At 46.1% G+C, this 12,079-nt stretch overlaps 2 protein-coding genes across 2 annotated transcripts in view; both read right to left on the minus strand.

The window, feature by feature from the left end:
* LOC133612574 (neural-cadherin-like) overlaps positions 1-2,409 on the minus strand; it is a 347,009-nt gene extending 344,600 nt beyond the window's left edge. The window contains exon 1 of the mRNA XM_061970110.1: positions 2,314-2,409. The gene's annotated coding sequence lies outside the window, so the exon portion shown is untranslated. The remainder of the gene's footprint in view (positions 1-2,313) is intronic.
* A 2,068-nt stretch (positions 2,410-4,477) lies between these two features.
* LOC133612151 (uncharacterized) lies at positions 4,478-5,529 on the minus strand. The gene is made up of 2 exons (XM_061969316.1): positions 4,909-5,529; positions 4,478-4,826 (listed from the first exon to the last, which is right to left on the minus strand). The coding sequence occupies exons 1-2, from the start codon at positions 5,525-5,527 to the stop codon at positions 4,729-4,731; spliced, it is 717 nt and encodes a 238-aa protein (XP_061825300.1). The 5' UTR covers positions 5,528-5,529; the 3' UTR covers positions 4,478-4,728.
* Positions 5,530-12,079: the final 6,550 nt, after the last annotated feature.

The following is a 12,079-nucleotide window of genomic DNA, read 5'->3' on the forward strand; positions in this document are numbered from 1 at the left end:
TAAAACACTGGACTTTAGCCGCTAGCTTGCTCACCATGTCTTAAAGCACCACTTCCTGAGGGCGTTTCAGTGTTAGAAATTCACCTTTATTGTTAGTTTTTAAGCCAAAATGCGTCCGTTCTCCCTTTTCTGTCTACACACTGTGTCTGCTTGTAAGTACTCCGTGATTGTGCGCTGCCGAACATGCTCCTTTGCTCTTAAAACCAGCAATGACACGATGTGACAACAACGGAGGCGCGGGGGGGCCTTGTGCACCGGTACTTCTTAGAGGCGGTATAGTACCGAATATGATTCATTAGTAGTGATGGGTCCGGCAACACCGATGCATCGGCGCATGCGTCGCGCTCATAGAGCAAAACCCTGTGTCGGTGCGCGTACCGCTTTTAGAAAGTCACGTGACCGATCATGAGCTGTTTTGGTCACGTGATCGATACGCAAACTGTGTCGCACTGACGCCTCCTCTGTGCCCTGTGAGCGTGTCTTCTCTACAGCCGGAGAAATAATAACTAAGAGAAATCGTCTAAAATGTAATACGTCGGAAAAACTTCTTTTTTTTTTTTTTTTTTTAATAAAAATGTGTAAAAAAATTAAATTAAAAAAATTCCCAGTCCACAATCATCCACAACACGTTCTCTTAGATGTCCATGTTATGATACATGTTCACATTATTTATTGACTGTATCTAAAAAAGATAAAAATATATTTTTATTTAAATGAAGATATGAAATAATCCTAAATGAAATACAATGACTTGGTTTATTTTATTGTATATACTAGGGCAGGGGTCACCAACGCGGTGCCCGCGGTCACCAGGTAGCCCGTAAGGACCAGATCAGTCGCCCGCTGGCCTGTTCTAAAAATAGCTCAAAGAGCAGCACTTACCAGTGAGCTGCCTCTATTTTTTAAATTGTATTTATTTACTAGCAAGCTGGTCTCGCTTTGCTCGACATTTTTAATTCTAAAAGAGACAAAACTCAAATAGAATTTGAAAATCCAAGAAAATATTTTAAAGACTAGGTCTTCACTTGGAATAAGCGGTAGAAAATGGATGGATGGATGGGTCTTCACTTGTTTAAATAAATTCATTTATTTTTTACTTTGCTTCTTATTACTTTTAGAAATACAATTTTAGAGAAAAAATACAACCTTAAAAATGATTTTAGGATTTTTAAACAAATATACCTTTTTACCTTTTAAATTTCTTCCTCTTCTGTCCTGACAATTTAAAAAAAATTTCAAGTAAATTTTAGTTTTTTTTTATTGTAAAGAGTAATAAATATTTTAGCTTCTGGTTTTTCGAAGAAGAATATTTGTGAAATATTTCTTCAAACTTACCATGATTAAAATTCAAAAAAATTATTCTGGCAAATCTAGAAAATCTGTAGAATCAAATTTAAATCTTATTTCAAAGTATTTTGAATTTCTTTAAAAAAATTTTGTTCTGGAAAATCTAGAAGAAATACTGATTTGTCTTTGTGAGAAATATAGCTTGGTCCAATTTGTTAAATATTCTAACAAAGTGCAGATTGGATTTTAACCAATTTAAAACATGTCATCAAAATTCTAAAATGTATCTTAATCAGGAAAAATTACTAATGATGTTCCATAAATTATTTTTTTAATTTTTTCAAAAAGATTGAAATTTGCTAGTTTTTCTCTTCTTTTTGTCGGTTGAATTTTGAATTTTAAAGAGTCGAAATTGAAGATAAACTATGTTTCAAAATTTTATTTTAATTTTTTTCGTGTTTTCTCCTCTTTTAAACCGTTCAATTGAGTGTTTTTTTCATCATTTATTCTCTACAAAAAACCTTCCGTAAAAGGAAAAAAAAAATGTACGACGGAATGACAGACAGAAATACCCATTTTTTTATATATATAAATTTATTTATTTAGCTATTCTTGTTTAAATCACACTTACGTGTAACTTACAAATGACAATATATTTATTTATTTAAGTGTGTATCAAACTGGTAGCCCTTTGCATTAATCAGTACCCAAGAAGTAGTTTTTGGTTTCAAAAAGGTTGGTGACCCCTGTACTAGGTCATAAAATCAGTGTCAGTTGAGTCGGTCCATAGGTTGCCTGTAGGGATTTTTAATGTCCAGCAGATGTCAGTATTTAGTGACACAGTATCGACACAGTATCAATACAGTTTTGCAATGTGTCGAAACGCTTCATGACGCCTCATCAACCCATCACTATTCATTAGTATTGCGGTACTATACCAATACCGGTATACCGTACAACCCGACTCCAAACATGCCACCACTATCCCTTCTGCGTCTCCATTACGACGTTAAATGTTTCCCTTACCTTACTCAAACGTCCATCACGCCGCATGCTCTTAACGTCGGCCGTCACTCCCTCGCCTCCCCCTGCAGCCAGGGAGTGTAAATACCCCTAATTGCTAAGTGGCTGCAGGAGCGCCTCGTGGCGCCGCCTCCTCTGGGAGCCGAGGGATCAAAGGGGAAACACAAAGAGATCAAAAGGTGAAAGAAAATAACACTGAGGCAGAAACAAAATATAATCTAACATTATTTTTGTTCTTCATGAGAGACCGCCTGTACTATACTACACGTCAGTAGTTAGAGGAAAGATGGCACACGACTGGAAATAAATGGGCTTCATAAATGTTTTATCCAGAGGTCAGAGGTCATTGTGGCCTGGCTCACAATGTCTGTTCTAGTTCAGGGGTCGGCAAGCCAAAATGTTGAAAGAGCCATATTGGACCAAAAATACAAAAACAAATCTGTCTGGAGCCGCAAAAAATTAAAAGCCATATTACATACAGATAGTGTGTCATGAGATATACATTGAATTAAGATGACTTAAAGGAAACTAAATGACCTCAAATATACCTACAAATGAGGCATAATGATGCAATATGTACATATAGCTAGCCTAAATAACATGTTAGCATCGATTAGCTTGCAGTCAAGCAGTGACCAAATATGTCTGATTAGCACTCCACACAAGTCAATAACATCAACAAAACTCACCTTTGTGCATTAATACACAACGTTAAAAGTCTGGTGGACAAAATGAGACAGAAAAAGAAGTGGCATAAAACACGCCCTAGAAAGTCGGACAAAGTTATACACGTAAACAAACTACGGTGAGTTCAAGGACCGCCAAAATTAGTAGGACAAAACGGCGCTCGCCAAATACTCGAATCAGTGAAGCATGTTTAATATAAACAGTGTGCTTTATTACAATTGGGGAGGTTTTTGTCATGTTTGTCCTCCTATAGAAACCATATTGAAACTAAAAATATATTTTTTTCCCCTCGTCTTTTTCCATTTTCCATACATTTTTGAAAAAGCTCCAGAGAGCCACTAGGGCGGCGCTAAAGAGAGTCGCGGGTTGCCGACCCCTGTTCTAGTTAGTCCCAAATTTGTTTGATGGGGTTCAAGACCAGTTTTTCCTCGCCAAGCCAAGGACGCTCCGTTGCTTTGTGCACCGGTGGCATCGAAAAAAGGCTTTTCCCAAACGGTCCTGAAACGGCACACAAAGTAAAAAGTCCAGGCCAAACCTTCACTGGTTCCTTCATGAATTAAATAAAGAGTGTTTGTCCAAAGCATCTATGTTTGCATCCGGTGCAGATCAGATAGTGGCGTGCAATAACTGCCCAGGGCCCTGCAGCACTGTGTCTTGCTCAAGAAGAGATCCCTCTCAGCCAAGCCTGTTGCATGCTGGTGTTTGTCTGGACTCCAAGATGCAGAGACAGCAGGCCAGTGCATGGAGGAAGATCTTTTTATAAAGGAAAATGAAAAAACAGATATGTGTTGCTGGGGGGGAAAAAAAGAAGAATCATCCTAAAAAGCATGACTAAGCCATACAGAAAGTCAAATGATCACATATTGTCTGTCAGACGAGGGAATGTTGAGTCGGACATTATGGCTGCAGACTTGTCTTCTGTAGTATATCGTAAAAAAAAAAGCTGTTGTTTTTTAATTAGAATTAAGACTCTTTATTGTCATTGCACACAGTGTACCAGCTCTGTGGCCTTGTGGTCAGAGTGTCCGCCCTGAGACTGGGAGGCCGAGTCATACCAAAGACTACAAAAAATGGGACCCGTTACCTCCCTGTTTGGCACTCAGCATCAAGGGTTGGAATTGGGGGTTAAATCACCAAATGATTCCCGAGCGTGGCGCACGCTGCTGCTCATTGCTCCCCTCACCTCCCAGGGGGTGAACATGGGTGTGGAAGTCGCTTCCGAGCGGGTTCCGCTGATCACACACGTTCACAGGAGTCTGGCGTTCAGAGTTGAACAAGGTTTTATTCACCATCAATGATTACACTTAGGGATGTCCGATAATATCGACCTGCCGATATTATCGGCGGATAAATGCGTTAAAATGTAATATCGGAAATTATCGGTATTGTTTTTTTTTATTATCGGCATCGTTTTTTATTTTTTATTTTATTTTACTTTTTATTTTTTTGTTATTAAATCTGTTATGTTTACTGAGAGGGGGTGACGGCAAACAGACACCAGGGGGCGGTATATACAATTATTTATTATATATATATAGTCAACATATATATATATATAAATAATAATAAACAATATTACTAAACTAAGGAAATGGAGTGTGAACTAGAATACAAAAGGGAATGGTGTAAGACTATGTGTAGAATTTAACTGAAGTGAGTGTTACCAACGTGTTGAACGAGATACGCGGAAGTCCAGGGGGCAGGCAGCTGATCCGGGGCGAGAGCGAGGCGTCAGAATCCAGGGGCGAGCAAGAGGTCGAGGAACGAAGGAAGCAGTCGGAGTCCAGAGGGAGATCCAGGGGAAATTGAGACGCAGGCGACGGAGGGTACTGCGGGGACACGGGAGAAGACAAGGGACAAATCAAGGCACGGAGAGGAAACACGAATATAGTAAGAGCGCATAAGGCTTACGGTACACCATGAGAAAGCTAAGTTCCCGCGACGATCCTTGGGTCCACTGGTCCTTTATTGATCTCACTCTGATCAGTCGCAGGTGTGCAGATTGCCAGCGAGTGATTGCAGCTGGTGGCTGCAGCAGGGCGGAGACGCGCGCGGCGCGTCCCTGGATGTGCGCACCAGTGGGCGTGTCCCGAGGTGCGCACAGACGGATGAGCGGCGTTGGCAGGAGCCTGAGCCGTAACAGTATCCCCCCCCTATGGACAGATTCCAGATGTCCAACATACTCACGAAACAAGGGAGGGTGGAGGGGAGAACTGGTGGTGGGTCGCCGGCCCCAGTGTCCCCGAATCCACCGAGGACGAGTCTGATGGCGGCGGCGAGAAGAACGCCGCTGAAGCCGGCGACCAAGGGACGGCCACCATCTTGGCCGTCGGGAAGGTGGACGTGATTGGCGCCATGGTGCGTCTCGCCGGAAACGAGGATATGACATCGGCGGCGGTGTGGAGGAAGACGTCATCGGCGAGGCAGGCGTGGAGGAAGACGTCATCGGCGAGGCAGGCGTGGAGGAAGACGTCATCGGCGGCGTGGAAGCGGCAGACGTCATCGGCGGCGTGGAAGCGGCAGACGTCATCGGCGCCGTGGAAGCGGCAGACGTCATCGGCGCCGTGGAAGCGGCAGACGTCATCGGCGCCGTGGAAGCGGCAGACGTCAAAGGCGTGGAAGCGGCGGACGTCAAAGGCGTGGAAGCGGCGGACGTCAAAGCCGGAGACGAGGAGGGCAGCTGAGGAGCTGGCCGAGGTGCTGGAGTCGGCGGAGCAGGCCGAGGTGCTGGAGTCGGCGGAGCAGGCCGAGGTGCTGGAGTCGGCGGAGCAGGCCGAGGTGCTGGAGTCGGCGGAGCAGGCCGAGGTGCTGGAGTCGAGGCCAGCCTGGGAGCTGGTGGAGACGTGGGGGCCAGCCTGGGAGCTGGTGGAGACGTGGGGGCCAGCCTGGGAGCTGGTGGAGACGTGGGGGCCAGCCTGGGAGCTGGTGGAGACGTGGGGGCCAGCCTGGGAGCTGGTGGAGACGTGGGGGCCAGCCTGGGGACTGGTGCTAGCTCGGAGACTAGCCGAGGGGTTGGTGCTAGCTCGGAGGCTAGCCGAGGGGCTGGTGCTAGCTCGGACGCTAGCCGAGGGGCTGGTGCTAGCTCGGAGGCTAGCCGAGGGGCTGGTGTTAGCTCGGAGGCTAGCCGAGGGGCTGGTGTTAGCTCGGAGGCTAGCCGAGGGGCTGGTGCTAGCTCGGACGCTAGCCGAGGGGCTGGTGCTAGCTCGGACGCTAGCCGAGGGGCTGGTGCTAGCTCGGACGCTAGCCGAGGGACAGGTGCTAGCTCGGACGCTAGCCGAGGGACAGGTGCTAGCTCGGACGCTAGCCGAGGGACAGGTGCTAGCTCGGACGCTAGCCGAGGGACAGGTGCTAGCTCGGACGCTAGCCGAGGGACAGGTGCTAGCTCGGACGCTAGCCGAGGGACAGGTGCTAGCTCGGACGCTAGCCGAGGGACAGGTGCTAGTTCGGACGCTAGCCGAGGGACAGGTGCTAGCTCGGACGCTAGCCGAGGGACAGGTGCTAGCTCGGACGCTAGCCGAGGGACAGGTGCTAGCTCGGACGCTAGCCGAGGGACAGGTGCTAGCTCGGACGCTAGCCGAGGGACAGGTGCTAGCTCGGACGCTAGCCGAGGGACAGGTGCTAGCTCGGACGCTAGCCGAGGGACAGGTGCTAGCTCGGACGCTAGCCGAGGGACAGGTGCTAGCTCGGACGCTAGCCGAGAGACAGGTGCTAGCTCGGACGCTAGCCGAGGGACAGGTGCTAGCTCGGACGCTAGCCGAGGGACAGGTGCTAGCTCGGACGCTAGCTCGGGGACAGGTGCTAGCTCTGACGCTAGCCGAGGGACAGGTGCTAGCTCTGACGCTAGCCGAGGAACTGGTGTTAGCTCTGACGCTAGCTCGGGGACAAGTGCTAGCTCGGACGCTAGCTCGGGGACAAGTGCTAGCTCGGGGACAGGTGCTAGCTCGGGGACAGGTGCTAGCTCAGACGCTAGCTCGGGGACAGGTGCTAGCTCAGACGCTAGCCAGGGGACAGGTGCTAGCTCAGACGCTAGCCAGGGGACAGGTGCTAGCTCAGACGCTAGCCAGGGGGCTGGTGCTAGCTCGGAGGCTAGCCAGGAGACTGGTGGTTGCGGCTGGGAAAAGCGGAAGACAGGTGGAATTAGTCTGGCAGAGGGTAGCCTGTCTTGGTGCAGCTGCGCCACCCCATCAGCACAGCCACCAGTACTACCCCCCCTCTCCGAAAGCGGATGCCAGACGCTTCTCTCTGGCTGAGGAACAGTCACTATGGGTGGGAGGAGGGTGTCCAGGCGACGGGTAAATTCCTCCTTGCTCACATCACTGCTAAACATGCCTTTCCATGACAGGTTGGCAGGACAAGAAAACTCCTCCGGTGTGGAGCGAAAAAAAGAAAAAGACATGGTGAATGGGACAAGAGGCAGAAAAAAGAAAAAAAAAAATCACAGGGGGCGGAACTAAAGTCACTGGGGGCGGGGCTAAGGAACTGTGCCGTCAGGTCCTTTAATAATTTTGGCGGGAACTTACTGTTATGTTTACTGAGAGGGGGTGACGGCAAACAGACACCAGGGGGCGGTATATACAATTATTTATTATATATATATAGTCAACATATATATATATATAAATAATAATAAACAATATTACTAAACTAAGGAAATGGAGTGTGAACTAGAATACAAAAGGGAATGGTGTAAGACTATGTGTAGAATTTAACTGAAGTGAGTGTTACCAACGTGTTGAACGAGATACGCGGAAGTCCAGGGGGCAGGCAGCTGATCCGGGGCGAGAGCGAGGCGTCAGAATCCAGGGGCGAGCAAGAGGTCGAGGAACGAAGGAAGCAGTCGGAGTCCAGAGGGAGATCCAGGGGAAATTGAGACGCAGGCGACGGAGGGTACTGCGGGGACACGGGAGAAGACAAGGGACAAATCAAGGCACGGAGAGGAAACACGAATATAGTAAGAGCGCATAAGGCTTACGGTACACCATGAGAAAGCTAAGTTCCCGCGACGATCCTTGGGTCCACTGGTCCTTTATTGATCTCACTCTGATCAGTCGCAGGTGTGCAGATTGCCAGCGAGTGATTGCAGCTGGTGGCTGCAGCAGGGCGGAGACGCGCGCGGCGCGTCCCTGGATGTGCGCACCAGTGGGCGTGTCCCGAGGTGCGCACAGACGGATGAGCGGCGTTGGCAGGAGCCTGAGCCGTAACAAAATCAACATAAAAAACATAAGATACACTTACAATTAGTGCACCAACCCAAAAAACCTCCCTCCCCCACTCATTCACACAAAAGAGTTGTTTCTTTCTGTTATTAATATTCTGGTTCCTACATTATATATCAATATATATCAATACAGTCTGCAAGGGATACAGTCCGTAAGCACACATGATTGTGCGTGCTGCTGGTCCACTAATAGTACTAACTTTTAACAGTTAATTTTACTGATTTTCATTAATTACCAGTTTCTATGTAACTGTTTTTATATTGTTTTACTTTCTTTTTTATTCAAGAAAATGTATTTAATTTAGTTATCTTATTTTATTGATTTTTTTAAAAAGTACCTTATCTTCACCATACCTGGTTGTCCAAATTAGGCATAATAATGTGTTAATTCCACGACTGCATATATCGGTTTATATCGGTGTCGCTTGATATCGGTATCGGTAATTAAAGAGTTGGACAATATCGGAATATCGGCAAAAAGCCGTTATCGGACATCCCTAATTACACTATTCGACTTTTCAGTCCGTGTCCTTCATCTCCAAACTCTCCAAGCCCTCCTCCTCCTCCTGCCGTTCTTGACCGCTACTGTTAAAGACAACAGGTGATTAGACAACTCGTACCACCTGGGAAATCTAATCACCTGTTCAGCTGTGTCTCGCCGTTGGCACTGCCACGCCCCCGTCTGATGGTGCTCTGTCCTCAGCACCATGGACAGAGGCGGTGACCTCCGCTCCTGCAGGCAGCGCTGGCCACAATGGGGATGGGTCAAATGCAGAAGACAAATTTCACCACGTCTAGTGTGTGCGCGACAATCATTGGGACTTTATATTTATACAACACGACTTGGTTCCGTGCTCCACTTACTTAAAATTTTTAGCAGCATTGAGACATGTTATAGTAGAAGCATTTAAGTCTCATCTTAAAACTAATTTGTATACGCTAGCCTTTAAATAGACCCCCCCTTTTAGACCAGTTGATCTGCCGTCTCTTTTCTGCTCTGCCCCCCTCTCCTGTGTGGAGAGGTTAATAGGTGATCACAGATGATGAGCTGGTTGTTCAAAGTCGGGACCCGGGGTGGACCACTCATCTGTGCATCAGTTGGGGACGTCTTTGCGCTGCTGACTTGTCTCCACTCAAGATGATCCCCTGCTGGCCTCACTATGGACTGGACTCTCACACTATTAACTAGATCCACTCGACGTCCAGGGGGGACGTCGAAGTTTCTCATTGTTTCCCCATTGGGTTGAGTTTTTTCTTGCCCTGATGTGGGATCTGAGCCGATGTTGTCGTTGTGGCTTGTGCAGCCCTTTGAGACATTTGGGATTAAGGGCTATATATAAATAAACTTTGATTGATTGACTGACAGTATATTTGCGGGTATGAAATTGAATAACCAATACAATAAACAAGTATAAAGATTTTACATTTAAAAACAATATAATTGAGAATAAATATTACATTTGCAAATGTAGTACAAATATTTATATTATATTATTAACATATTTTGATCTTTGGCAGCCTCAAGTCTTTTTGAACTTAGTACCACAAGCTTGGCACACGTCCAGTATGTTCGTCCACTTCCCATGCTCATATCACTCATCTCGACCGAGTCTAAACATTCAGCAAAATGTTGGCTGAAAGATCCGAATCAATTTACAATCGCAATCCATCACCGCAATTTCAGTAGAACCCACTATCCGCAGCAAATTGCTATTTTCAAGGCAATAACCAGAAGTGAGCCCCTTGGTATTTCTGCATGGCAGGGAGGCAGCTGGAGCACAGAGCTCATATTGGTTCATCGCCGCATTCTTTTGCATGGCACAAGCTGCGTGCTGCCTCGCCGCTAACACATGAGCCATTCCGCATCCAGAGGCGCTTTTTACAATAAATGGCCTATGGAGGGAAACAACTGCAATGAACCCAGGAGTGAAATAAGACAGAGGAATGGCCGACTGAAGGAAAATAACCACATGCTGCCTCACCTTTACCATAAATTGATTTACGTGGACCCCGACTTAAACAAGTTGAAAAACATATTCGGGTGATACCATTTAGTGGTCAATTGTACGGAATATGTACTGTACTGTGCAATCTACTAATAAAAGTCTCAATCAATCAAAACCTGTATCGTCAAATGTGAAATGTGGCTCTTTTTTTTTAAAGGGGAACATTATCACAATTTCAGAAGGGTTAAAACCATTAAAGATCAGTTCCCAGTGGCTTATTTTATTTTTCGAAGTTTTTTTCAAAATTTTACCCATCACGCAATATCCCTAAAAAAAGCTTCAAAGTGCCTGATTTTAACCATCGTTATATACACCCGTCCATTTTCCTGTGACGTCACATAGTGATGCCAATACAAACAAACATGGCGGATAGAACAGCAAGGTATCGCGACATTAGCTCGGATTCAGACTCGGATTTCAGCGGCTTAAGCGAAATTGAAGAAGAAACTGAAGCTATTGAGCCATATTGGTTTGAACCGTATGCAAGCGAAACCGACGAAAACGACACGACAGCCAGCGACACGGGAGAAAGCGAGGACGAATTCGGCGATCGCCTTCTAACCCACGATTGGTATGTGTTTGTTTTTAAGTGTTGTAATGTTTTTAAGCTAAATTATTGGTAAACACAGTTTATGTATAATAATTTACGTAAAACCGTGAGTAATAAATAAAGTTTTCATCAATTAATATATTCTGTAGACATACCCTCATCCGCTCTCTTTTCCTGAAAGCTGATCTGTCCAGTTTTGGAGTTGATGTCAGCAGGCCAGAGAAGCTAGGGTCGATATTCTTCTCTTGATCATCTTCGGTGGCTTAAGGACGGTAGAAGCGGTGTGAGCCAAGACATCTAGGGGGTTTAGCTCGCTCGTCTGCGGGAACAAACTGCCGCCATTGCTTGCCGTGCTACCGAGGTCCTTTGTCCCTGAATTGCTCACACACTCCGGCAGATTCAATGGGGGTCTGGCGGCAGATTTCTTTGACTTTATCGTTGGAAATGCATCTGCTTTGAGTGTCGCAGGATATCCACACATTCTTGCCATCTCTGTCGTAGCATAGCTTTCGTCGGTAAAGTGTGCGGAACAAACGACTGACCATTTTCGTCGACTTTCCCCACACCCTCGTATTTTGAACAACATTCGTCCAATTTCTTGCCACTTTCGCATCTTTGGGCCACTGGTGCAACTTGAATCCGTCCCTGTTCGTGTTGTTACACCCTCCGACAACACACCGACGAGGCATGATGTCTCCAAGGTACGGAAAACAGTCGAAAAAACAGAAAATAACAGAGCTGATTTGATTCGGTGTTTGTAATGTGTTTGAGAAAATGGCGGATTGCTTCCCGATGTGACGTCACAACGTGACGTCATCGCTCCGAGAGCGAATAATAGAGAGGCGTTTAATTCGCCAAAATTCACCCATTTAGAGTTCGGAAATCGGTTAAAAAAAGATATGGTCTTTTTTCTGCAACATCAAGGTATATATTGACGCTTACATAGGTCTGGTGATAATGTTCCCCTTTAAATGTAAGTCTCTCTAAACTTCCAAACTATTCAATTATGCAATTGTTCTTTATTATGTCTTTCAGAATCAGAATCAAAATCAGAAATACTTATAATAATCCCCGATGGGAAATGAACATTTTCAGCACAATCCCATTCAAGATCAGACAAACATTACAGGGAGACAGAACAGAATCGCTGACGGGTCTGCCAACTTCCAGCACCCCTTACAAAAAAGGTGAGAAACAGGTAAACACCGGGGAGGGTGAGAAAAAGACAATTTCAGTCTAAGCATGGGCCCCTGGAGAGGGGGTCCAGACTGAGGCCAAGGGAAAAAAGACCTCATAGCCATAGCACAC

This window comes from Nerophis lumbriciformis, linkage group LG10, assembly GCF_033978685.3.
Source record: "Nerophis lumbriciformis linkage group LG10, RoL_Nlum_v2.1, whole genome shotgun sequence".
NCBI classification, from domain to species: Eukaryota; Metazoa; Chordata; class Actinopteri; order Syngnathiformes; family Syngnathidae; genus Nerophis; species Nerophis lumbriciformis.

Coding starts and splice junctions, on each gene's coding strand:
- LOC133612151 (XM_061969316.1), bottom strand. CDS start 5,527: ATGACGTCTGCCGCTTCCACGCCGCCGATGACGTCTGCCGCTTCCACG. Junction 4,827..4,908: donor TAGCTTTCTCATGGTGTACC/GTAAGCCTTATG, acceptor GTGTCCCCGCAG/TACCCTCCGTCGCCTGCGTC.